This window comes from Aythya fuligula, chromosome 1, assembly GCF_009819795.1.
Source record: "Aythya fuligula isolate bAytFul2 chromosome 1, bAytFul2.pri, whole genome shotgun sequence".
Classification (NCBI taxonomy): Eukaryota; Metazoa; Chordata; class Aves; order Anseriformes; family Anatidae; genus Aythya; species Aythya fuligula.
The window spans coordinates 23,840,162-23,868,121 of record NC_045559.1 but is presented as its reverse complement, the minus strand read 5'-3'; the positions used below and the strand labels follow the sequence as shown (position 1 = coordinate 23,868,121).

The window sequence follows — 27,960 nt, the reverse complement described above, 5'->3', positions numbered from 1 at the left end:
AATCACCTTAAAGGAGGTTGTAGTAAGGTGGGGATCGGGCTCTTCTCCCAGGCACCAAGTGATAAGATGAGGGGAAATGGCCTCAAGCTGTGCCGGGGGAGGTTTAGATTGTGTTTTATGGAGAAGTTTATTTACTGAAAGGGTTGTGTGGCATTGGAATAGGCTGCTCAGGTGGAGTCACCATCCCTGGAGGTATTCAAGAAATGTGTAGATGTAGAGCTTAGTAGCACACCTTAGTGGTGCACTTGGCAGTACCAAGTTAAAGGTTGGACTACGTGATCTCAGAAGTCTTTTCTAAACTGAAAGATTCTATGATTATTAAGTATAGCTTTTCACTAAAAGTTGGTTCTTCATTAGTCCAAATAAGATCTACTTTTTGTCTCTCGTTAATGAGATTATCTGGACAGTAACCATTTAAGCATTTATTTTAAAATCATTTTTATTCACTAACACACCCTTCCCAAAAAACAGGGTACTTCCTCTAACACATCAAGCTTCTTCCACAGCTTCTTCAAAAGAAAGTAAACAAATATTTAAATTCTCCCACATTTAGCATCTTGAAACATCCTCATAATGCAAAATCTTCCAAACTGTCCTTCTTTCCAACCTTAGTTTCTTCATCAGTTACAGAGAAAAAAGGATTACTTTCTAATAACTCCAAAACCATTCTTGAACCCCTACATATAACTTCATGAACGTTCATATTCTCATGTTTCACCCACAGACTTGTAACTCAATCAGACCCATTCCCATCCTTTCCACAAGTTCTTTTATGAGATTTTTTTCATTGCAATTACCACCGATCAGACCATGTTCTGGAGAAAGCCATGCTGAATTTTCATATTTCTGTATAACAGAGAGCCCATTTGTCCATTCCTATCTTTTTTTTTTTTTTGTGTGTGTGTGTGTGTGTGTGTGCAACTTAATTTCATGTAGATAAAGGCAAGCTAGAACATCAGTTAAATCTTTTTCTCCATGAAGAAAAGTTTCATTTACTAGCAAAGACTAACTGGCAGAGAACAAGGCTAAATACTACATGAAAAAAAAAAAAAAAAAAAAAAAAAAAAAAAAAAAAAAAGCTAAGAAATTTCAAAAAGCTGTGGTGGAGTGAAACATAATGGAAGACCCTTCAAAATAAGCGCAGGTTTAACACACAGTCCTTGAGATTCATTGAGTAAGTTTGAGTTGCATTAGACAAATGAATTCATGGTGCCTGTTGCTAACAGCAGGAAATAAATTCTCCAACTGTATGCTCTTGATGTAACAAAGAGGACAGTGAACTGTCCTCTTAGTCTGGAACAGCACCTGTGCCTTAGGCAATTAAAAACACATCTGAAGATCTGCACTGGTGGAGGTAGTCACAGAACATCCCTGGGAAGCCACAGCAGAAGGAGAGAATTGGCCCAACCATGCTGAAAGCTTTGATGCTTTGGTAAGGGAACAGGCGGCTCCTCTCCAAGAATTCTGCATGGTAACTAGAAATCAGAAGATGCATTTCTCAAGATGGTAACTTACAACTGAAGCGCTGATTAAAAGAGGTAACTTAGACATATGGAGATAAAGATAGCAGTGCCTGGTTGTATCAAACACTGTCAGAAAGATTTTTAGCACCAGGGGTTTTTCGTTTTGTCTTTTTTTTTTTTTTCCCCTCCTTCTTCAAACTGAGTGGATATTTTCCAGTTTAGTTTATCTCTTGTGCCCAGGCAGTGGATTTCAACTTCTAAAGCAGCAAAACTGGAGTAGGAAGAAACTGTTTCTAGAAGGTGTGTAAGTTCACAGTTTTTGAAACTTAAAATTCCTTTTCTTATATATGCATTAAAAGAGATCCTATGAACTTCCTTTAAACAATACAGAAAGCAAAGCATACAACTTACCTCATAGTAGCTTCGCACAGCATTGCAGAATGCTTCATCTGCTACGATTTGTGTCTCTCCATTCAAAAAGGCCTGGAAACGTTCCTTCAGTGTCTGTAGCTGTTGTTTATTGAGCTATGTAAGACAAAGAAGGGAAGGAAAACAGTTACAAATGGAATCAGCCTCAAAAGAAAAATATGCAGTATTATACTCTCTTGGAAGCTATGGACAGTGGAAAAAAAAGTCAGGGGCTCAACAGCCAGCCAGCTCCAACTGAAAAACAGTGGAGATGCTTCCGTATTTTGGAGTGATCCCAGTACTACCATCAGCATGTCTAACAAGTATGCTCCCTGCAAAGAAAATGGACTAAACATGCTCATTATGAAGTATATGCACTTTTGGGCACTGATATTACACCACCACAAACCAAGTCAAACAAATAACCTGGGGGAACAGCAGCCACGAGTTTCCAAGACAGATACCAAGTTTCATTCGGTGGATTTCTTATCTCAGCTGAGCGCATTTGAAAACAGACCCTTAACAGAGAATATTGCACAACTAAACATTGCAATCAAGACATTTTATTAGTTTAATGTTATGGGAAAAAGCAAAATCTGAAAGCTCTTTAGGGATCCTGACACAGGCCTTCTACCAAGGTTCAAAATAACTCTTGAAATATTCTGTATGATATTTCTCCTCATCAAATCCACAAGACGTTAGAAAATCACACCAAAAGGGACTGCCACTAACATAACAATATAACCAGGCAACAATTAAAAATAGCTGTTTTGCTTTCCCAGAATTTAAAAATTAATGTAAAGCCTTTGTTTCAGCATTTTTGAACTTTACATTTAACTTTATAAAAATACAAACACAACTGGTTGAAAAGCTTATTCATCTTTCCCATATTTTGCTTAGAAAAAAATAAATAAATGTGTAGCCAGAAATTGAAAATATCTTTTCCAGAGGGCAAAAAGTTCGATTTGTATTGGCTAACCTGCAACAAATAGCATTACCTCGACAGGGTCATTGTTTCTTACAGAACTTTTCAACACCTGAAGGAAGTTTGGAAACTTTAGAACTTCAGGTCTCTAGTGTCAGTGCTTTGAAGCCATTTAAACTACAACACTGTTAAAGGATCAACAAAATTACTGTTATCCTCATGATGTGCCTACCTTGGACAACCTTCATATCAAAAGATATCCTTCAAATCAAAGGAAAAATTTCATCATATATAAAGTTTGCTAGTTCATGCATTTCTATGAAACATAGCAATTTACTGGAAAATTGTGCCTAAATTAAATGCAAAACCAAAAGCTGTTCTATTTTCACAGAAAACAATAGTACAGATATCATCTAAACAATATGAGAAATCCTCTGAAAGAAATGGTGAAATGCAGTTAGCAGCAATGCAAAGACAAAAACTATGCCTTTGGAAAATAAAAATTAAAAAAAAGAACTAGTTGAAAATAGATGACAGTTCTGTTCGTCATCTTACCTAAACAATTAGCAGTGCAGAACAAGCCCCAGGAAACCCCTACAGAAGAAAAGGCCTCCCCCTGAGGTAAGCAAACTTCAGCAGAGGTTGCTGTGACTTGGAGAAGTTTCTCTCGAGAACAGCATGGCAGCTCTGACAGCTTGCCAGTGCGCACCGCTGCTAGCTAAAAATCAATGCAAGGAGTACTGGTTTTATGTCTGCACGTGCACAAAAAAGGCATCTATCCACCCACCCAACACATCCATTCCTTGTGCACAATCTGCACTGCAAAGGCTAACTGCTTTAATGGCAACCTAACTCTATTCCCAGATACGCAGGACAGGTCTTTCCTTTCATTCAACTCTCCTTATTCTTCTCCTGTCTTCTGAAGGTACTAGACAAGCTGAGATGTCGTCAAACGCAAATCATTAAAGATGTTTCGAGCTTTTTGTTCAAAGGTAAACACACACTTGTTCTCGCAGGGGACTCGAGACAGAGCTGACCCTTCCCACAGCCGGTGCACCCCTGCTAGGCTCCCAGCTCCTTCGTCCTATGGAATATTCACAGCTCTGCCGCTCGAACACGCGGGCTTCCTGCCAAAGCAATTATGGAAATGTGTTTTCATGCTTGCAGACTTCATTCTTTAGGTGATTTGCTTGTCTATTACCCACATATCAAACAAAAACATTATGAATAAGGCAATGAAATATAAATTTAATTCTGACTTTCTCATTTCTAACCATCATAGTTCAGCAAACTGAAATGCCTTTAAAATATTTATATATGGCTTTCATATTCATTATTTCAGGTAGTAAGTAATTCCAGGGCTTGAATGGCATTTGAGGACTATTGTACATTTCTTAAATTACTGATGTTCTAGTGTGAAATCTGAATGTGTAGGGAATAAAGTTCTTCTGCAAAGCTAAAAAATATTAATTCCAGTGGAAAAATATGAAGAGCTACACTTTGCTAAGGACAATCTGAAGTGTATTTTACAGGTCCCACATACTGTCATATGTAAAGATACACTTGTGTTAACTGCCAAGACACCGAATAATTTATAGTAGCCCACTGCAGCATACAGGTCCTCTGTTTTTTCATTTGACAGAATATTGACTCCACTGTGAATTCTCACTTTGTTGTTGTCGGCGGTGGTCACTTTTAATGCATTTATTAACACAATTCAATTTGCAGCCAAATGTGTCTACAAAACATAAGCTTAGAGTATTAGTAGCTTGTGTTGGAATCATAATAGCAACAGGGAGAAAGAAGTGTCCGTGGAAGACATTAGCTTAGATAATCAGAAGAAATTCTTTACTGTGATGGTGGTGAGGTGCTGGAACAGGTTGCCCAGAGAAGCTGTGGATGCCTCATCCCTGAACTGTTCAAGACTTTAAACACTTTGTTGGATGTGGCTCTGGGCAACCTGGTCTAGTGGGAGGTGTCCCTGCCCATGGCAGGGGGGTTGGAACTAGATGGTCTTTAAGGTCTCTTCCAACCTAAACCGTTCTGTGATTCTGTGACATCCAACTCCTCGACACAGGCTAACAGCTCAACCACTCCACAGCTGAGTTACTTTAAAGTTGTCTATCTTGGTCAACAGCTGAAGAGAGATGAGGACACCAAGGGTATCTGCACAAATCCATACATGACAGACCTTTGCATTCTGTCCCTCACAAGTACTTCTTTACATCTTTACTGTCAGTGTCTCCATGCCCACATTTTAATACTAAGAACCATGTACAGCAAAAATAATTAAAAAGCACAAGTAAACATGAAAGTATTTTAACATTACTACATGTCCCCCCAAACACAAAACTGAACTCAGAGCATCACCTGAAGCATGTAGTAAAGCCTCACTGATTCTGTCACATTCCATCAACCTGCTTCAGTCTTGTATGCTTTATTTGGATTTTGCATTCTTGGTGGCATGAAATCTGTTGTCATAACTCTGCATGATACTTCTTAAATAACTACTGTTGCTTCACAGAAGAACATATACCTAAATTCCAGTGACTCCAAATACCAGGTTTGATTGCATTCTGCAGGATGAGTTGAAGATAAGCAAGGTCAACTTTATGGGGAAAAAAAAATTAACTACCCTAAAACTTTTTTCTTTAGTGCAACCATGCAACAGAAAAGTTTCTTTTCCCTTCCATCCAATGTGCCTTTTGCAAAAGCTTAAATTTATTTTTTTCAGTTCATATCTGATAATTGCAAGAGACTATCAAAGAATTAAAATACATATTTAAGATAGAACAAACTTCTTAGAGCTATTTAAGAGTATTTTTTTTCAAGGTGCAGTAACAATTTCACTTTTCATAATACACAGAGTAATACAAAGGTATCAAAACAGTCTCATGCAATTACCTACTAAAAATTCTTACCTTGCATTTAACAACTCAAAGACACGTTATATATCTCCAGTATATTCCTCTTACAGAATTGAAGATTTGTTTTAGATGCTTTAATCCTTCTAAAGAGAAACTTGAGTATGAAAACCTAGAGGCATTCCTGTTTTATCTGCACTCATGTCTTCAACAAATTCAATAAATGGATCTTACAAACAGAGGCTGTAATGTTATTTTTACCAGAACTTGTACTTCAAAAAATATCTAGCAGTTTAGGGAGTTGTTCCAATGTTACACCTTTTACTTCATTAAGCAATAAACAACAACATTTTAAAGGAAAACTCAAGCACATATGGATTTGTAACAACAACATTTTATCTTCTGTTTCAAATAAAAAAATAAAATAAAATAAAATAAATCCTAGCTTCACAGGATTTGATGCTAGATTTAGGGCATTTTGAACTGCTTCCCACCAGCCAAGTACACACAGAGCAACTCAGTACTGCCCTAAGTATATGTGACCAACAGCAGCTGGCAAAGGCCTAAGTCACACTGCAGCCATCCCCCACAAAACTTTATCCTACAGAATTAAAAAGCAGAACTGCCTGGTAACAGCCACCTGCAGCCTCCTGCCATGTGCCAGGCCACAGCCTGCAGCTGACCCTGGTCTCTAAAAAATACAGAAAACCAAAGAGCTAGCACAGGAGGAATTACACTCTGAACCATTGCCACCTTGTGGCAGTTTTAGAAATACAGCAAGGAAATAACCACACATTAAAGGTCTTCACACCCAGAACTTCGATTTGCCTGAGGATCAGTAAGCCCGTGACCTTAACACAAACTACAGTACTGCTGCTTCTCTGCTCCCAAGATACAACGTAAATTACCCTTTCTCAGACCATATGGGTATTTTAGGAAAACAGCAGAAGGTGAGGACTGCAATTATAAACAGAGATAGATAAAAAAAAATTCTTAGACTACAAAAAACAAGGGACAGGGAGGAGCCAACCAAAGAACCACTCCGTAAATTCTCAGTTGCAACATGTAGGAACTATGGCACTAAAGATTACATATGTTCTTCCTGAAAATAAATAAATAAATATTGGACAAATTTAGCCAAAAGTATACATTTTGAGACCAGAGAAGAATGGTAAATAAATAACCTGATGATCCTTTACTCAAAAAGCTGCATGCCTCTTTTATTTCAGTCAAGTGAATATACATATGTATTTCCTGAAATAATAGAAATTAATGAAGAATAAGGTCCTTTTTCGCCCAACCTCTCACTTTTTCAAACATAACTTTACTTCTTGTCCTGCCAGACTTGTGGAAATTATGCCAAGGACTAATTTTTTTGATTCCATTAACTGAGTTTTGCTGCAGAATAATTTACTCCATTGCCCATACCTTCAACCAAAACCAAGAAGATGAGAAGATAACAGTCAAATCCTCTTACAGTGACCATTAACGAAAAACTCCAGGACGATAAATAAAATCAACTACAAATCATTTAATAGCAATTCAAAGAGATCACACGTTCAAGGCCCCACACATTTAAGAAGTCCACTGACACATCAAAGCAAGTTTACAACCTGAGCTCAGCACACACTGATAAAATAAGAATTCATGTGTTTTACATGGAAGTTTTTATTGGTTTTATTTTTAGATTCTGTTTTACATGTTTTCACCCTGCCATGAGAGGTAGCTGGTTAAGTGATCTCACCACCAGCCTCCCTTGGTCTCCCCACCTTCCCAAATCCTCCCACCACAGCAGGATCTTAGTCCCTGGGACCCCTTTCTAGGGCCTCCTCTGCAGGGTCTCTCAGCTCAGCTGTGTGGGGTACTGGTCAACCCACCACAGCGACTTTGCTTTACAAAGGAGCCTCAGATACGTCAACAAAGCTTCTAACCAGACTCAGAACTACTCTCATTACCAAGCTCTTGAGCCATCCCAGCTTCTCACCAAAACTCATGTTGGTGGTGGGGAGGGTTTTACCCACAGGGTTGGTCTCTAGAAAGACATGCACACTTCCTCTGTGAGAGTCACGGGCCTGGCCCAGAGCCTGAGGCCAGGCCTATCCCTCTCCTTCTAAAACAACAAACGTCTGTGCCACATCACTGGCTGCTAAAGAGCTTAATCTTACCTCCATGACGAAAGTAACCCCACAAGGCAAATAGCCAGTTACACACAGTGATCCTCACCCCATTTCCCCTCCTTCTCCACCATCCCGCCTCCCCTTCCAGTAGCTGTCTGCACAAACAAGATCACCTATGGTTTAGGGCAGAGACGAAGAGTGATTGCTTTTTAGGGAATTACTCAGGAGATGGTCTTCTAAGGAGTAAGACCAAGTAAACAGTATTAGAGACTCAAACCTAGAACAGCGATGATAGTTGTGGTTACTCTGCTGAATTATGTGGGTCTCCACAACATACAGCAATGGCCCTATACACTACGTGGGTGGCTCACAATATATGTTCTCCTTTACTACTCATTGCTTAAACTGCTTTCATTTTCTAAATAATGGATAAATATTTTGCTGTCGCTTAGCAACCTTCACAGTTTTTTGTTGTTGTTGTTGTTTTGGTTTTTTATTTTCTTAAAGCTGAATTTATTCCAAGTAAAACAGTGTCTTTAAGGAGTCTGCTTGCTATCACTCAAATCAGACTACTGTGTGTACATACCCATTGTGCAACAACGGAGCACCTCAGAATCAAATATTAGATTTACAAAACCAGATACATTTACCATGCAAGTTTCCTATTCTTTATAATCAAGCAAGCGCAACATGGCATTTATCTCATTAGCCTGCCACTTATTTAAAGACCAGAAACACTACCAATAATGTACTGGTCATTCAATTTCACTTTTCCTTCCAGATAAGAAATAGTTTCTGTATCATTAAGTCAGAAACTTAAAATATTTTTATCATCCAGGGACAAACATTCGAGATTCTTAGACAAGACTGTAAAATGTTTCATTAGAAACAGAGAGCTTAAGCAGTGGTTTTCTTCAGGGAGCAGAGGGTAGGGAACAAAAGGCATAGGTAGCAAAGGCAAGTCTGATTTTTGTGAAAAATTTAATCACGTCGCACTGACCACCAAGATACAGAAATGAGGTCAGTTTTCAAAAAGTCCACATTGGCCACATGAGAGGGAAATAGTGACAATAGTGATTTGATAGTGACAGGGATCAAATATTTCATAAGGAAAAAAAAAAATCAAACCTTCCTAGTTTGTTGGACATAAGAATCAAAAGATGAAGAAACACAGGAAAAAAAAAGGTAACTATTTGGAAATTTTTCATAGCAACTACAGAAATTTTTCTTTGTTGTAATAATACATTCTCAACCTTATACAGAGTATGCCACCCTAGCAAAGAAAACTGTTTGTCCTAAATGCAGTAAAATATCATACACTGATAAAAGCTATCTCCTCTGAGATGAGGTTGTCAGTGCATTCGCAACCATTTTCTTTGTACCTACTCCTACTACCTAAGATTTGCTGCAGAATTTAGCTGCCAGTCATCAGCTAGCTTCATATTATTGTACTTGCTTCTTCCATGCAGCAGACTTCACCGACCTCCTGTGAGTCATGAGTGGCTGCACAGACATGCTAGAGCTCGCCCAGCTGTGCTTTGCTGTTCTTCATGCCACCACTGTTTGGGGCCATCTCCCATTTTGAGTACACGGTGGCTTTGCAGCTTTAGTTCCTTCAGGTTGCCAGAGCCATAAGTAAACCATTGTCAATGAAAGCTACACATGAAGAGCTTCAAGCCAAGAAAATGGATGACGGCTCGTACATGTTACCATGAAAATTACACCTAGCAGAGATGCGTACATTGATCCTTGTCCATGTTAGGAACCTCGGCTACCTGTGTCTTTCCAGAAATAAAAACTGAAGGAAGTTTTGAAGGAAACTGCTGCTAACATACAGATAGATGTATGCTCTGACTCAATATATCATCATTCTGAACTATACTGGACTGAATGGATTTACAGCACTCATCCCCCTAAACAGCATAGCTCCAGTTTTCATTCTCTGCATCTATCTCATCTTTTCCACCTTGATATGTCAACTGTGTACCCCCAGAACTATTTGCCACACAGAAGAACTGTGTGCTTCAAAAAGTATCTTTCTCATTTTGCATAACTTCTCCACATACAAATTAAGCTATCAGAAACAGCTTTTTCATACCTTACAAGCATTGCACCAATGAGCTTTGCTTGCCAACAAGCTTACACCAGGACACTTGCTGTATCTGCCAGCAAAGGTCTCTGAAGTGTAGCTGCAAAGACACAGCACTACAGCAGACTTGTTTGAACTAACAGAAGCATCAGCAAAACACACGTTCCCCCAACCTACTCTCATCTTTCTGAAGTTGACATTAATGTCCCATTTTAGCCCACTTTCTAACGAGACACTGTGATCACACAACCATTCCTCTTCTGTGCAAATGTCAGCTTTTTCCCCACACAGGTAACTTCTGAATACACTTCTCAGTTTCCATCAGTTCTGATAAAGTGTGGAGGTTTCACAGATAACAAGATTTTACCTTCTCTGAAAAATGGAATTAAAAAGAAATGCAAATTAATCTTCTCGGTAATAGAAATGCAAGCAAAACAAAGACTCTAATTTCTGTTTGGCACTTGGCAAATACAAACATGAAGTTACATGCCCATCACACTCCATGGTTATGCAGTTCATGACTAGCTTGGCTCAAGGTCAAGGAAAAGAAAGGGTAACAATAAAAATCAGAATAAATCTGGAGTAAAGTATCCATTTTATTCTGCATGACTTGGTCATTCTGATGATGTTTAAATAGTATTTCACCAAGCTATGTAATTTTACAAATTTTTTTCCAGAAACTTTAATCTGGTGTTATTAATAATCAGAATGGTATCCGTACTCCACTACTCTGCAAGGGCTGCAAATCAGAGATATTCAAGATGGATGGGACCTCTGGAAGTCACCTAATCAAACCTCTTTTTCAAAGCAAGGCTAGCTAGGAAGATACATCATGCTGTTCAGGACCCCATCCAGATGAGCTTTGCATATCTCCAAGGATGGAGAATGGAGATACTGCAAATTCTCTGCGCAATCTGCTCCAAGGATTTTTATGACATTTTTTCCCCAAAAATATCTAGTCAGAAGTTCCCGTGTTGCAGCTTGTGACTATTGCTTCCTGTTCTTTCACTGTGCAGCTCTAAAAAGTCTGGTTCTATCTTCCCTATAGCCCTGTCCCCTTACAAAATAGCATTTAACTTCTTAATCTTCTTCTTACTCTAACAACCCACCTCTCCCCACCTCTTGGATGTGTATGTGTTCCACCTCCCTAATCATCTTAGGGGACCCTGATGCATTTCTTCCAGTTGGAAGATAGTGTTCTTCTACTGGGGGACCAAAACATAGACACAGTATTCCAGATGTGGCCTCACCAGTGTCAAGCTGGTGAGAAAATAAACATACTTCCCTTGACCCTGCTAGGTGAACTCCTGTTAATGCAGCTGAATATGCAGCCATACATCATTACCGCCACTTGTGCTCCACTCACTGTCCACCAGGTTCCCCAGGTCCTTTGTTGAAGGGGATCCAGCCAGTCAGTCCCTTGCCCCTAAAGATGCATGGGGCTCTGGACCAGCCACGTGGCTTGGCTTTCATCTGTGATGAACATCAGGAGATTCTTGTAGGCCTATCTGTCCAACAAGACAGGGGTCCCCTGAACAGCAACCCTGCTCTTAAGTTCTCCTCTCAATTTGATGTCACCCGAGAATTTGCTGAGGCTGTGTTCAGTTGTCTTTCAGGACATTAATGACATTCAGCTGCATCAGCCTCACCCCCTGCAAAACATACCTATAGCCAGTTGGCTAGTCTGCAGAATTCTGACTGCTCACCCCTTAAGCATAAAGGCATGAACTTGCAAGCTACTTACCCAGTCCACTTATCCATTGCTCTCTCCTCATCCACCTAACGAAGGATTGGTCAAAAGCAATCTTCCCTTGGATCCATGCTGCCTGTTCCTCATCACCCGCCTGTCATTTATGTGCATAGAAATTGTTTCCATGAAAACTTATAATATTCCATAATATTCCCAGGGAACAAAGTGAAGCTGACCAGCTTCTGCTTTCCAGGATCCTCCTCCATGGTGAAGACTTCTTGCTTATGTTGAAGGTGGCACAGTATTTCTGTAGTCACCAACGACCTCCCTGCATTACTTTTCAAAGATGATATAGTACCTTTGCATGAACTCTGATCCCATCACCTACATCCAGCCTAATTAAATACTCCTTGACTTGATATTCCTCTACAACAGGTAGAACCTCTCTCCCACCAAGTTTGCTACTAGTCAAAAAGGCCAATAAACCTGAAAGCAGACCTGGCCAGTAGAGAAACACAGTCAAGGCATGGAGTATCTCTGCTTTTTCTTATCCTTTGTTGGCAGGTCCCTCATCCCCTTCTGTCTTCCTTTTCAATCCATTTCATTCCCATTCTATCTTCCTTTTGCTGCTGGCTGCTGTGTCTGTGCAGTTCCTTCTCTGTGACCATGTACCCTCTCTGCTTGCCCCTCAAGCCCAGTCCAAGCTTTGGCCTTCCTAATTCCATTCCTGCCTCACTGGGTGATGTCCCCACTTCCACCCCCCATACTGTCCCATAATTCACATTATTAATTCCTGTTCAGCCATACTGGCCTCCCTCTATTCTTGATTACTATACTTGTACATCAGAATGAACTATTATAAGTCGAACTGCTGTATGCCCTCCACAATTCATCATTCCAAAAGAAAGAAGAAATGCCAGCTCGTTATGGAGATTGCAAAGATAAATAGCTGATAGGCAAATTGCAGCACAAACAAGTATTTTGAACTGAAGGTTCTTGGCTTCCCTAGAACTAGACAGGAGCAGATGGTCCACACCTCTGAAACACCCTTCAAGTTAAGGACAATAAATTCAGGCTTTAAAAATGCATCTCATTAATTGCATGTCTTCAACTAACACATTAATGTCAAAGAAAACTTAACAAGGTTAGTGGATAACATACATGTATCAACACCTTGTCAAAGTATACTGCAGTACATTGGGTGACTGGACAAATTTATGGAAGAGAAATCTGCTTGCAGATTACATACACAAGAATGCTATATACATACCCATTTCCCCCTGTTTTGGGTAGAAAGTTCCTGACATTACTATCATGGGAATTATTATACACATTTGCTCCAGTTTTCAGTGTCTTCCTATCCATCTGATTAAAGCCTCTGTTGTGTTATCGGCTAGCTGGACTGTTTGTCCAATCCAATTAATAAATAGAAAAAAAAATAAGGAAATAGAGGTAAAGCCTGGCCTTTAAGGTCATTAAAAGTTATGTTTCTACATCATACAAACACATATTTTACAAGTGAGCACACAGCCTCATTTAGCTGCATTATGGCAGAACTAGGATGATCACAGAGACATGATATTAAGGACCATAGAAATACAACAAAAATACTGTGCAAACCCAAGTGACCTTCAGCTTTGCAGGGCAAGGACACATTGCTGAGAAAGAGACTGTAGCTTTGTATAAACTATTCACGTATCACCTCATCGCATTTTGTACACTTATATTTGTCACTTACTCTCTTGCCTTGGAAATTGGAGAAGCTTCTACTTTGAAATCCTTTCCCAGTCACTTAACATGAGCCTTCAGAGATTTTCATCTCCAACTCTTAGACCAGCCTCGGGAATCCATTTATAACAAACATCCAGACAGTATCTGAACAATAAATATGAACATCTGCATAGCCACCACAACAAACATCCTCAGTGACAGACGTATTCAAATCCATGAATACACTTATTCCTCAGCACATAATAAGATTTTGAAACAGCACAGCAGATAATCTCATGAAAACCACACGGATGACACTAAGCAACTACTACACATGGCAACCAACTCAAAAACATTGCCCTAACAGCACGAAGAGTGCATCTCATGAAGGTGCTCCATCTCTGCCTCCCAACCCCATCACTCAGAGCTATGTCTGGGAAATAAATTCCATAAATCTGTAAGATTCCTGTACACACAAACCTGAGAGTTTGATTTTCTGATGCATTACAATTCCATCAGAGAAATATCCAGTAAATAAATAGGAGATTTATTATCTTCTCCTTAACTAATAAAGTCTCCACTTTCTTTAACTATCTATTCTGTAACACGGTCTCTAAGTACCAGAGCACAGTTCAATGAGGAGCAATTAACCCCAGCCAGCAGTTACCACTGTAATTTTATAATTTAATGCTTCCATCTCAAAAACTACCCCATCCCAATAACGTAGGCTGGTTCAATATAAGATGTCACTTTCACCCCACAAAACTGTTTTGCTTACATCCAAGAGCTTACATGCCAGAGCATTATTCAACATTAGCAGTCTATCTAATAAACTGAAATGTAAACTCTTAAAGAAAAATAAACCATTAGGTTTTGGTCATCAAGATTTTTAGGCGATTCTCCATCATTTTAAGTCTTAAGTCCAACAGAGCATCTTCCTGAACCAAATGTTCTAGCAGAAAGAAAGAATTTGAAAAAGGAACAACAGGATGCCTTTTTAAATGCACATAATTAGGAAGTCAGACTAGATCTTAGCAGTCCTTCTGGTCAGTTTGCAGAAAATTCCTAAGGCTTAATTTACACAGCTGAAACTACCAGGTGAGCAAAACAGATTTTATAATAGCATCTGATTGCAGCTTTTAACAGTACTCCACTTTGTGTCAAATACTCAAACTGGAGGAAAATAGAAAAAAAGGGTTCCAAAAGGGAGGTAGAGATAACATTATGATCTTCAAGCATATTACCATCAAATATGTTTTGTCAGATGCCTATGTACACTGGACTCAAATTATCTTTCCATGCCAAAAATCATACACAGACTATCCAAGTTCACATACTTTGCTGTATTCATACACATATCTGAGATGCAGATTAAGCATCCCACAGTCAGTCTCACCTAGGTCAGACACACACACATACATCACTATGGTTTCCTGTTTTGTCAAAATATTACCTTAGTCTGTGAAAAGGCTGCACTCAAATGTGTGTTGACATATTCTAGAGCATCTTTATTAACAGGTAAACTCATTAATTAGTGCAAATCCACTCACATTTCTGGAAAAATGAGTTTGTCTCAGATCTGTAAGTTATCAAAATGTAGAAGGAAAGTACCATCTATCTAAATGTAAATGTACAGTTTTCACATTCTAAACAAACCTCTCAGACTTCACAAATTTCTTCAGAGGCACAAGAAACTAGTGCACTAATTCTTTCTAAAGTTATATTTCCCTGGACAATCTTTACATAACTCTTAGAGCCACAAGAAAACACTTGATTAAAATTCCCAATAAAAGTGAGAAGTACTCAAATAAATCCCCCTAGAATATCACAAATAAACATCTGTCAGTCCTCTTTTAGAAATTTGGGACATTATAACATTAGCAAACAGATTGTATTGCCAGGCTTTTCCTGACACTGAATCAGAACTTCCTTTTTTTTTTTTTTTCTGCCTTTTTCTTTTTTTATCCTATTTCTAGTGCTGCCTTTTGCTATGCTAAGTAGTTTCCTGTGCTTGGTATGCATTCACATCATCCAAACCTTTTAGAATTTACTTCTCTATACGAGCACCTTTATCCCATCTCATCCTTGTTTCTCTACTGTCTCGGAGGGAAGAAGCAGCTTCATACATGAAAAAGAAAACATTTGTTGCTTTTCTTTCACCATCAAGATTCTGGATTCAGTCTCCTACTTTACTTAATTAAATATTTCTCCTGCCTTAATCATTTGAAATAAAGTGGCAGTACTTGCTATGTTTTGCACATAGTGCAAAGCATGCAATGTTTGCACAACACCTACTAATTATCAACTATGAATTCCGTTACTGAGTGTTAATGCTCTCTTCCCTTGTGGGAACATAAAGCAACCCAGAGCAGATACTCCTTGGTTCTCACCAAATCCTGCTGCAGTCCAATGCACACCATGGAAGCCACCACAGCTCCATGGTGTCTGTGTCTCCTGCCTTCCTGGTCCTCAGCCTCAACCCTCACCTGCCGACTCTGTCACCTGGCTGGCCTCACTCAGACCTGCCTCATACCAGGCCATCCCAGGGACCACCAGACCAAGGTGACCCTGAGCACTGCCTCCAGACCAGATCCCAGCTCCAACTCACAGCCAGCTCAGAGCCTCTAGCATGCTACCACATGCCTCACCTCTTATTCTCTGCTGTCAGACATGCTCTCAGCAAAAAGACAAAAGAACATGCCAAAAAACAATAATCTTCCCACCCCCGTGGATAAAGTGTCCCTTTAAAACACAGACCTACAATATTCAAAATAGAAGCCAAAACTACACTTGCAACATTTCCTTTAAGCTATTCACTGAGGGAATCACAGTAGCTTTCATCAAGATCTTCAGCTGTTTCTTTCCAAATGAAATCCATGTTCTATCTTCATCTTCCCTATTCTGGCACGGTTTTCAAAAATTCACAGTCTTTCAGGTTCCATAAATCATTTCTCTCTTTATATTTCTTTTTCCTCACTGATGTTTCAGAGAGGATCTGGAAGGTTTCACGTTTGGATTCACCTCAGCTCACAGGCACAATTAGATCTCATTCAACAGGCTCATCTAAGCAGTTCTCTCTTCTTCATGCACCTCAGGCTTCACTTTGCAAAAGGAACTGGCGTTAACATTGTCTGGTTTCTCTCCTGTGGTGCCTAGGCGTCAACGTGTGCCTAGCACAACCCTCCTCAGAGTTTCACAATGTTGTCCACACTCAAACCACCCATTTCCTTCCTTTCACCACCACTCATAGAAGTGCACCACACTTCTTGACCAGGCCTCGAAGTCCAAAACAGCTTCATCTCAGCTCTCCTTCTAGGCAGAATTTTTGTTTCCCAGATCTAAATAGTCTCTGTGATCCAACTCTTCCTACGTTCAACACAAAGAACTTCATTTTCAGTTAGTGTTTCATATTCTACCTAATGAGCACAGTGCCACTATCTTCTGAAGACATGACTATTCATCACTGCAAATACCCACGTCCTTCTTTTTACAGGAAAAGAAGGTAGACAGTTGAGATATAATTCAGTTCATCAATATTACACAAATGCAGTTTTCTAAATCAAGTAATAGAGGAAGTTTGGGATTTAGCTCCCTAACATTGCTCTCTGAGCACGTTTTATTAGATTTTCAAAACAATATTTTATTAAAAGCTTGATGTCCTTCACAGCCATATTCCACTAATTCATCTGCCACACGGACTCCTTGTGCAAGTGACAGGGACAGTCAGACACATCGCAATGCACAACATGAAGCACTGAGCGAAATTTAATTCTGTGCAAACAGAGCATAAAAGTCTGGAGAATTGTGGCCTCGACCTTTGCACTTCTTGTACTCAACAACAAGCAGAAACAGAGTCATAGCAAAATTCCACTTCCCCACAGGAACTAGCACTGGTGGAAATCAGCTTTCAGTCGAAATTTCAACTGAGAAAAAAAAACACAATCTCATCTCCAAGTATAAATCAGAGGTTAGTTTTACATAAGATTTCGGTCTCAGCAATACAGACTCGGAGGAAACAAAAAACAAAAGACAGATTTAATTAAGGTGTTCTCTACTGTGCAACAGCATTAACACTAATTTTAAAAAGTTATTAAGCTGTACTTATTTCCATAGAAAGTTATTGGCAAAATGTATTTCCTTTATTGCAGCCTTTGATGCCTTGAGGGAACAGAGTTAAATGGCTGAGTCAGTCTGTAAAACAGCAAACCAATTCCCTTACATCACATTCTCCTCCCTGCACTGAATACTAAACAGGGTAGAATATTGAAAACAAAAGCTGACTGTCTGCCAGCTGAAACATGACTTTGTACCATGCAGGATGTATTGATAACTTGCTCTCTTCAGTGAGCAAACCAAATGAATCACAACAAACAACAAGGTTGTACGGTATACTACTACAGATTTGTTTACTCCATACATGCATATTCAAGGCGACAATAAATACGGGCAGTTACTAAACTCATTCCCTAGGAAAGAATTTTTTTCAATTTGCAATATAACAAAGAGGATCCCCTGGTAATGCTATTACCTCTAAGGTCTTCATTCTTACACTGTGCAGCATAGAGAAAGTACATCTTATTTCCGTCCTCTTTTTGTACAGCCCACATTCATCAAACAATGAAGAACAAAGGCCTCAAGGCATTCTCTAGTGTAGCAATCCAAATAATCAGGTTAGGTTAAAAAACAGAAAAAAAAAAAAAAAAAGTAACTACATACACAAATACTTTCCTTCTTTACAAGAACATGTGAATCTAAAGATTTACCTATAAGTAATTTTTCAAAAAGATAATCCTTTTGTACTCATGAGCCTTTGTCAGAACAGCTCATTTCACTGAAACCTCAGGACTCTTCTGCTATACCAACAGCACGTTTCCCCGCTGTGAAGTCGAAGCATGGTACGGCCACGTGAATGAGACTGAGAAGAGAAGAATGGCAGAAAACTTAAGCCTTTTACTATTAATTCAGACTGCAGTAACTCCAGGGGGCCTCTGTGGAATCTGATTTGATAAACTCAACAAGAACCCAGCAGGAAAAGGCAGCAGCATCGGGCAAGAGCTGGCCGGAGCAGGGCCAGCACAAAATCCAAGTAAGGGAATCAACGCTGAGCCATCCTCAGCAGGTTGTCACTTGCCAGAGCATTCAGATAGAAGAAATAACTGCCCTTTGACTTGATAAGCAACCTACACGTGGAAGTCATCGTACAGCAATAATATTCTGCTGACCCTCGGATCAACCCAGGAATCAGCCAACAAGCAATCAAGCTCATTTCCCCTTCTCTGTTTGTTAGAGATTAAACCACTTAGGCTAGCATCTGCAACAGCAGTAACACAGCAATGGATGAATTCCATTCTTACCACCTCCAAATTCTAACTCATACAGGATCCTTTCCTTTGTTCAAAGGACAGTGCAGCATCTAATAACTTTTTCAGATAAATACATTACCAAATCTAGTACTGTTATAAATATCTCTAATTAGCTTGTCACAGATTGCTCATTAAGATTGGAAGGGGAACTGGATTGACACAGTGTTTTGGGATACATTCATTTGGTAAACTCAATGCAGAGGAAGAGAAATGAGTCAGATCAAGATTAAATAAATATTGTAGAAGTCTTGCATTCCTGATTACAAGCTAGCTAATGGAAAGCAGACAAGAAAATGTACCTCACATTTACAGGAAATCTACTTGTAAGAAATATGATTTGAATCCAATGACCATTTGTTTAGAACCCAGCAATCAAGGGAATACAGTCTAGGAAAATTATAACTATAATGTGGTAACTGCTTAAACACCACTTGTTTTTTATGTACATGGTAAGCAACTTTGAAACAACTGGCTTTAAAACTCAGTCTGAGGGTTGAAGGAGAGAATAGAGTCTAAGTCAACCATTTTTTTATGCTTGATGAAATCCATTAACCACTGACATTCTGAAACAAGAAAAGATAGAAAAACTTTTAATCACATCTTGTGCTTTAGTTTCTACTTCCACTACAGAAAAAAACAAACAAACAAACAAAAAAATTTCTAATGTTAAGAAATAGAGGGGGAAATTTCTGGCATCTGGAGTTTCTGGCATTGAAACTGAGCACCTGCAAGGCAAGGACCAAGCTTGACACAATCCAAGCACCAAGGGGCACTGTCCTGTGGCAGATTTTCACACAAAATACAAAAAGAGAGAAGAGGCAGCAAACAGCTCTAAGAAGAGCCTTAAATGCATACAACAGGAATTGGAGACCAGCTCTCAGAGTGATGGGGGCTGCAGATAAATGAGCAGAGAAGCTGTTTTCTACTTACTTGAGTTATTCCTGAATGGTCATTAAAAATCTACTGGGAGCACTTTCACTTGGACCTGCTGAAATTCACTCCCAAATTTATGAAGTGTAGAAATGGAATCAGTGAACTTATCGCAATTTACCTTTACTTCTAAGCTGATAAGTATTTGCAGTATTGATGTGTTTGATTAACATATTACAAGTTACGGTTCTGAGAGCCATTTCACTCTCTTAAAATGTTATCATCCTAATATACATAAAAATCAGTATCCAATCTAGGAAGAGAAGCAAGAAACTACACAACCTACAGCTCTTGGAAGTTACACAGGCACCTGCTGAAACCAGGAAAGAGTATTTAAATTCAAACTAAAAATTTTATCTTTTTTTTTTTTTTTTGGTCTAGTTAAAAACATCAAAAAGCCTTGAGAACAGAAAAAACTGTGAAGTTTAGGATTGTGGTTTTGTTGCTGTTTTATTATTAATTTTTCCAATTAGTCAGTGGAATGGTTCAACCTGATTTGGTAAACACATCTCCTAACAGTAGTTAGGTCTCCTATTTCTATGATGCCCCCATTTTAAAGTCTGTTATATCAAAATATTCTATTTTAGATACTAAAAAGGAGAAATTTGAAAAGCTATCATCCTTCTCTCTTTCTAAAAGTCTTGACATTTGAACATGAACTTTGCAATATTCACATAATAAAATTAAAAGGGTTTTCCATGTGCACCTTACTGCCTTAATCTTCTACAACTGCTCCTTTTCTTTCAATCCCCAAAGGAGCAAAGTTTTCCTAAACAAAGGGGAAAAAAAGAATGAAGGAACAATGTTAACTGCTTTTTGTCTTACTAAGTAAGAAAGAGGAGAGAGAGCACAGACATAAAATTACCTTGCTGACTATCAACAGCTAAAGTTATTGGTTAAGCTAAAAGAGTGCAACAAGTTGTTTTTTTATTTTGCCACCAACAAACCAAGCTAGTAAAAATAAGCCTTCAAGGGCTTGCTAGATGATCTGCATGAAGACTGCGTAACTGAGATACATTTAGCATATGAAGCAATAATTCAACCTCTTTCACTACATACGGTGTCCAAAAGATTATGTTTAAATGGTTACTATAAAGCAGCACTAAGCTTTCTAAAAAAAAAAAAAAGAATCATAAATATACCCACTAATGATCTAACTCACTCTTCCAGAGGCATAGTTTTTACCCAGGTCTTTATTTTTTGAAAGAATAATTTTAAAAAGAACCCCCAAGAAATCAAGTTATGTTTTCCATATGGTTACAATTACTTGCAGTGAAAAGAAATATAGAGTAATTAGGCTAAACTGTAACAACTGCAGCCAACCGATTAAAGCACTGCAAAACAGACACAGATTAATCATAGAGGGTATTCTGACATGGTCAAAAGCCAGCCCAGTCACAGTATTTCCCACAGGACAGGGTTACTTCCAACATCACTTAGAGCACCAGCAGTACTTCTGTAGCTTCAGCTGGGACATAGCCCCTGTTAGCCATCTGTTCTGACAGCCACGTTCAGTTCATGGCTCTAGAGCATGTCACAAAACAAGCTAGCCCCATCCCTCCCTGTATTTAGGTAATACCTAAACATACCTCTTTCTAGGATTTTCCTAATAACTGCTTATTTTTGGGCAACATCGCCAAGGCTCAGCGTATCCCACGCTTTTCAGACACATCTGTTTTCCTGCCCGTGTCTGAACACACCGTGCAGTTGGTACGCATATGCCCCAATAAATCAATCCAAATTTTCTTGGAAGCATTGAGCAGCATACTGTGTGCAATTACACACTACTCGTGTATTGCTCATGCACGAAAGTGACAGAAAAAAAATAGGATGGATGGGATCTGCAGAGGTCATCTGGTCCAAACTTTTATTCAAAGCTAGGCCAGCATCTAAGCTGTGGCACCACAATTCCTCCAGTGCTCAGGGCCTTGGCCCATCCCAGTTTGCACATCTTCAGGAATGCAACTTCTGCAGGCTCTGAGTAACCTGCTTCAGTGCTTAACCACATCATCATCAGAAGATTTTTTCGTAATATACAAATTGCAACAAAGGAAGCTTCATCTGTAAGTTTCACATCTTATCCTTTTGTTGTCCACATCTCCATGAATCTGGCTCCACTTCTTCCACACCACTCAGCTCACTGCTACAAAAGCTGTTGGGAAATCATTTTCAAGACCATCGCCCATGATTTCTCTACATATCAATAGCAAAGGAAAAGAGGAACACACATCATGAAGTACCCAAATGTATCTTCAGCACGTTACTGGAAAATACTTAACTGTGTCTGTCTTCTCCATATATGACTGGCAGATACATGGAACACTTTCACAGTTGAAAAAGTAGCTGTACTCTTAAATAGTTAGATGTCTAAGGGATACCACACACATTCAAGTTCCTCCAGGTAAGTTACCTCGTGATCATCTTCGCATTCTTCAAAGGTTCCTCATCTCCAAATCATATTGGCAATGGCAGAAAACACAGATGCCACATTCAAGGTATCACAGCTAAGAAGACCATGTCCTAAAGCCCTTAAAGGTGCACTCACTGCTTCTACAAGCTCATTTCTCCTGCTTCTACCAGGAATTGAATTTCTGGTGTAGTATTTCTCTATGCAAAGTAGTTCATCAAAGCTTTCAAAACTTGGAAGAGTCACAATATATTAGAATTATTGGTGCAGGAATGAGTTTTTTAGCTTACAGATTGCAGTCATCCTCCAGAACTAAGCTTTACAAATAGCTGAAATTCAGAGTCAATTACGCTGAAATCCAAACTTACGACTAAAAGCAGAAAGTACAATTCAGACACCTAAACACAGTTTGTTATTTCTAAGCATCACACAGAGAAGAAAAAACACAAAACATCATGCATCTCCTGTTTCTATTAAAGTCAGATCAAACTCACTGGGGAGAACATGTCAAAGTACATCTGAAAGCACTGGTTATTGCATGGTCTACAGCAGAACAAGACAACTGCTCTGTAGATAACTTAACTGTATTTCTACAAGTTACTAATCAAATTCTACTTTACAGCAGTCATCTTTTTCCTAAAGCAAAAATTCCTAAAAGGAAAAAACAGCAATACTTTATGAATATTTTAAAAGTAATGTCCTGACTGTCCAAACACAGCCTTTACAGCTTGCATGGGGAAAGCAGCTGGGAAGGACTTTATTTCCTGGGGGAGGGCTCTTTTTTTTTTTTTTTTTGCATGGGTGGTGGGGGGATGAGGGAGGGAAGCTGTTTCTGAACAAGTGGGTGCTTAGCCTAGCACCCACTTATCAGTTATTCAGATGGGTGAGTGATTTGCTTGGATTTATAAATATCGAGTCCTAGAGTTTCAGTAACCTAACTCTACAATATGCCTAGTTGCTTATTTTATTGAAGACAAACTCAAACTGCAGTGGAATTAAAGGAAAGACTCCCTAATGACTTCAGCAGGTCTGAAGACCCAAGCTAACCTCACAATCTTCCATCACTTCAAATGATGGAGAAAAGAGCAGAATTCTTCACTTACACTTAAGGAAGTTACATGTCCTGCCTCTGTGGGAAGGGCGAACGGGTGAATATATTTTCTTCCAGTATTTTTGAGCATTAGTTTTGCCCAAAAATCTTTAGACAGGTTCTTTTGTTAACAACCAAGCATGGTTTAGCTGGTATTGTGTATACATATATGAAATTTATCATCCTGACCAGAGGAAACAGAGTACATTCACAACTAAAACTTTTGGTCATACACCTGCAGCACAGTCAGCTTATGTCAGTGATGCTAAGAAACATCTACCAAGACCTTCTATGCAGTGATTCAGATTTTTTTCTGGTTCACTGATACATAATTTCTCCTCACCCTTGCCATTTATTCTGCAAGAAAAAGTGTGAAGGAAGATAGCAGGTTCTAGACTGGTATAGTCCAAGGGTATTTTAACTCATAGGCTGAATATGACAGGAAAGGAACCAAGTTTTCTGGAGCAACAGTATCTTTTAACCATGTTGAAAAATATTGAAAGACAAGTACTGATTAGAAACTTCTAGATCCTTTAGTACAATTTTTCCCCATAAAATAATCCTCACCACCCTTTCAGACTTATTACCTGGTTTTTGTCCATTCCAGCACACTTCCACTGATTCCCTCCCTGACTTCCCAGGTTAGGCGTGATAGCCTGACCTTGAATGACAGCATCCATAGCTACAGAAGTGTAGATGCTGATTATTTCAACACCGGCAGAATCTCCTTTTGAAAGAGGAGGAAGAAGAAAGGACTTCTTCAACAGAATAACAAAGATACACAAGCAAAAAGAGGAGGATTCCAACAACGTGGAGAGCAGGAAAAGCCCTCATACAAAATGGTATGTTTTTCTGCTTTAAAACACAGCCTCTGATGTTTATGCCTCATCAGCTGATGGCACTGTGTCCAGAAGAAGACCAGCTGGCTGTGCTGGCTTTTGCTACCTAGCCAGAGAGAAAACAAGTGGCAGAGACAGGAACACTTGCTTCTGGAAGGCCCTCAGATCTCAGCAATAGATCGAATACAAAAATCCCAGTTTGTAACAAACCTAAAAGGCAAAAGGGCAACAATAGGAAGCATTAGCAAGGCACAACAGCCACTCCCCAGGTGGGAGCAGCCCACCACTAGCACACCAATTTCAATACCAACGAGGAAATGAAATATTAAAGTTCAAGCTGAACTTCTGCTTGAACTGTCTTTTTTTTTTTTTTTTAAATCTCTTGTTTTTCTCTTCAGCATCTGGTATTTTTCACTGTAAAAAAAAAAAAAAAAAAAAAGGATTCAATCATTTGATCTAGTGAAGTTTTTTCTACTTCTGATTTCTGGCCAAAATTCTCTCCAATAAATATTACATATCTACATTATATCCACTTTAAACATTCTAAGTTCAGAGGAAAGAACTGGTGCCCATCAGCTAGGTAGCAAGCTGTCAGGGTTCCAGTATTGCTTTCAGCTCTTTGCGTGATGTAGAAGAACACAGCCAATACTATTTTCTCTCATTTCACTATTTTAAACAATTGCTACTCCTACAAATGAGATAAGAAGCATGTAGAGATCTGTAAAACACCAACATTTTGTCCTCTTACAAGACAACTGGGAGTAGGATCCTATAGAAGCCCCAAATTCCAACAACATTTGCAGCAAATCCATCAAGTTAAATCAAAGCCCTCAACTTCCGATTTATTTCATGTTTGCCCTCTGAAGCTTTGTTTAGAGTCAGCAGCTTTAACCATGTGAAAGTTTCCTACCTTCTCACATTGAAAACTGAAAAATTGTGCATGTGTCAAGATGTTTGACCACCCAGAGGCACAAACACCCTCAATATATGAACAACAGCACCATCAGCCTGCCTCTCCTGTTAAAACAGACACGTGCAGACAGTCCCTGCATGTTCAAGTACTGGAATTCTTGTTCTGAGGTGTAAAAGGTTTAAAATGGAGTAATTATCAGAATATGCTTTTATTATTAAAACAATAAATAATTGTGCACTGAAGTTATGTTTAAGTTACTCATTCAAAACAAACACAAAAAAGGATTAAAAAAAATCATAGAATTCAAGTTAGTACCTTCACTTGCCTGCTATCTGTGCATATATGTACTATTGTCAAACTGACTGAAGGTGCAAAAATAATCACAAAATATTTTTCTCATACGACTCTCATCTTAATAAAGAGCATGCACACCAAACTACGTATGGTTGCCTCCCCTGCATGTCAAGGATCTAGAAGATAATTCCCATCCTGAGGCACCCCAATGACATATTCAGCTGTTGATTGTGCAGACAATTGAGCTGTTTGAACAAAAGCTCGGTAAAATTTACAAAAGTAGAAAATATTTGAAGTCGGGAAAACTGCTATCAACTGGCACAACTGTAGTTTCATGAACAGAGCATTTTCAGGACAGATGCTATGGGTTGTCCAATCCCCACATCTGATTACTTCAGTGAAGTTAGAGTGCTCAAAAAACGGATACCTTTTTTTTTTTTTTTTGCCTTGAAAATAAATGAATGCATAAATAAACAAACATTAAGTAATGGATTGATATCCAAAATAATCATTTCTTTATTTTCTGTGACAGGTTAGTCTCATTTATACAAATGAAGTTGAATGTCAAGAGATCGTTTAAATAAATAAGCAGTTGTGAAAAAGAACTGAACCAAGCAGCTGAAACGACTATTTTCAGATCGATGTTATTAACCAAAACATTTCTGTTAAAAATGCTGTGCAAGACTGCTTAGCATGAAATCCAGGGGGGAAATAAGGTCATCAGTATTCTAATTAATGAAAGCAAAGGACGATGGTTAATAAGTCTGGTTGAGCACAGTGACTATGAAGGATACAAACTAGTGCTGAAAGATGCAGAATAACTTGTTAATGGATTCCACCCTACCCAGCAGTCAAACGAGGTCAAAAAATCAATGCAAGTGATAAATTTTGAATCTTAGAAACTTGTTTAAGAGTTCAGATTGAACATTCATACCAACCAGTATATATATTACTAGTAACTAGAGAGATCTGCCTTTATTTCAGAATACTCAAATAGTCCTTTCCAAACCTACATAAACCAGGAGTTCCAAAGCAAATTGAACAAACTAATTGCCTAATCTGCAACCGCATGTGTGATCAATCATGCTTGCAGTCCTGGAACTTTTAATTTGAAATATCAAATGAATCTAATCATTTAAACATCAGTTGGTCCAATATAATCATGGAGAAATAAAGGTTGGCAGGAATGTCTGGAAGTCATTTAGCGCAACCCCAGGCTCAGAACAAAGCTAGCTTCAAAGATAAATCAAGTTGTCTACAGCATTAAGAGGGATACAGTTATCTGGGATAATTTAGAAATCTTTGGTTTTTAATTAACATATCAATGTATTGTTACAAGAAAAAGTTAAAGAAAAAAAAAAAGCATTATAAATTACTTTGAAGTTATCAAAAGAAATGAAGTTTTGTCTAGCTAGTCTGTAATCTTACACTAGTATTTAAAAGCCTTCCTGAGATTCAATATTTAGCATCTCCAACGTGTCCCAAGGTGCTGTCCTTCCACTGTCTTAATTTGTTAAATGCATTGGAACCATAGTACTTGGTAGCTTGCTGTTTTCGTAGTCTTTACACTATACCGTGGTAAATGAACTGCTCATTCTATGCTTATCCTGGACTTGTTCCCCTCCTACTCTTCCTTCCTTACACACTGAAAAAACGCTTCAAATCAGTTAATCTTATCTGTTTGTTAAAATGGGGAAGTACTCAAAATACCCACAAAAGGTGAAAAAATTGTTTAATCTAAGACTGAAAACATACAAAACTGTTAGAATTGGGAGTTTGTTAGCTATTGAAAGTCGATATGAACTTTCAGCTGGAGAGAGGAGAGGAATAGCTGCATCTTGCAAGAACCTGAAACAGGAGGTTAAAACCAGCAGACATACCTACAGGACAGACAGTGCATCCTACAAGTAACAACATGAAAAATATGGGTTACTGCTCCCTGTTTCATATGGGAACACAGACCAGGCCTTTTTTTCTTTTCTCCACTGTTCAGTTATCAACAGGGTTGTTTGTTTTTTTTTTTTTGTCTCTATTTTCCTAGAGCGGACAAGATTTGAAACATGCAGAGGAGAACAAAATAATCTCAGTTTTCAAGCTTTAATGCTTACACACATGATGCTTAATCCCATCACAGGTAATACCCAGTTTTATGTATATTTACACAGGAAAGCCCCATTGAAAGTAAATTTTAAGGTCTGCCATCTTCTCCCACCTTCTTACCCTCTTCCTGAGACCCATCCCATACAGAAAATGCTTGAAGAGACCAGCATCTGCTCCAGTGCTACTGGAGCACTATTCCTACCCCTCATCCAGTGCAATTCCTACCACTCATTTTATCCCTACAGCAGGGTAGCAATTACTATGCAAGATCCTAAAATACTACTCAATGAAGAGACGTGACCTCCAATACGCTGGAATGCTGATTAAGATTCCTGAGCAGAATTCAGGCTCCTCAGTCACTGAAGGGGCATTGCTGAAGATGGAGAAATCTGTATTACCAGAGGCTTATTATTACTCTCTTGTCCTGGACAGGGCTTCTTTCCAAAAACTGCTTTCCACTAGAAGCTGCCTTACAGATGAGAGGCTGCCTAATTTCCCAAGCAAGATGTATAGACAGCACATAGAGGACAAAATGAAATGCATTTCCTCCACTTCACAGTCTGAATGGAATAACTGATCACCTGGCCTCAGTACACAGAAGCATGGCTCACAGTTAAGAAGCAGCGAAAACCCAAAGTACTCTGAGTGACAAAAAACTCAGGTTTATTGCTTTGTTGATAGCACAGAGGCCAGCACGTAACAGGATAAACACAACCAGCGTAAAAGGCTTCTGTACTAACAACAGTTGATTTGAGATT

At 38.8% G+C, this 27,960-nt stretch overlaps 1 protein-coding gene across 2 annotated transcripts in view; it reads right to left on the bottom strand.

Moving 5' to 3' along the window:
- The window catches only part of CADPS2 (calcium dependent secretion activator 2), a 315,329-nt gene that overhangs the window by 249,343 nt on the left and 38,026 nt on the right, over window positions 1-27,960 (bottom strand). For both annotated transcript variants that reach the window (XM_032193226.1, XM_032193218.1), the window contains exon 2: window positions 1,875-1,988. In XM_032193226.1, coding sequence (XP_032049117.1) covers window positions 1,875-1,988 — 114 coding nt within the window. The remainder of the gene's footprint in view (window positions 1-1,874; window positions 1,989-27,960) is intronic.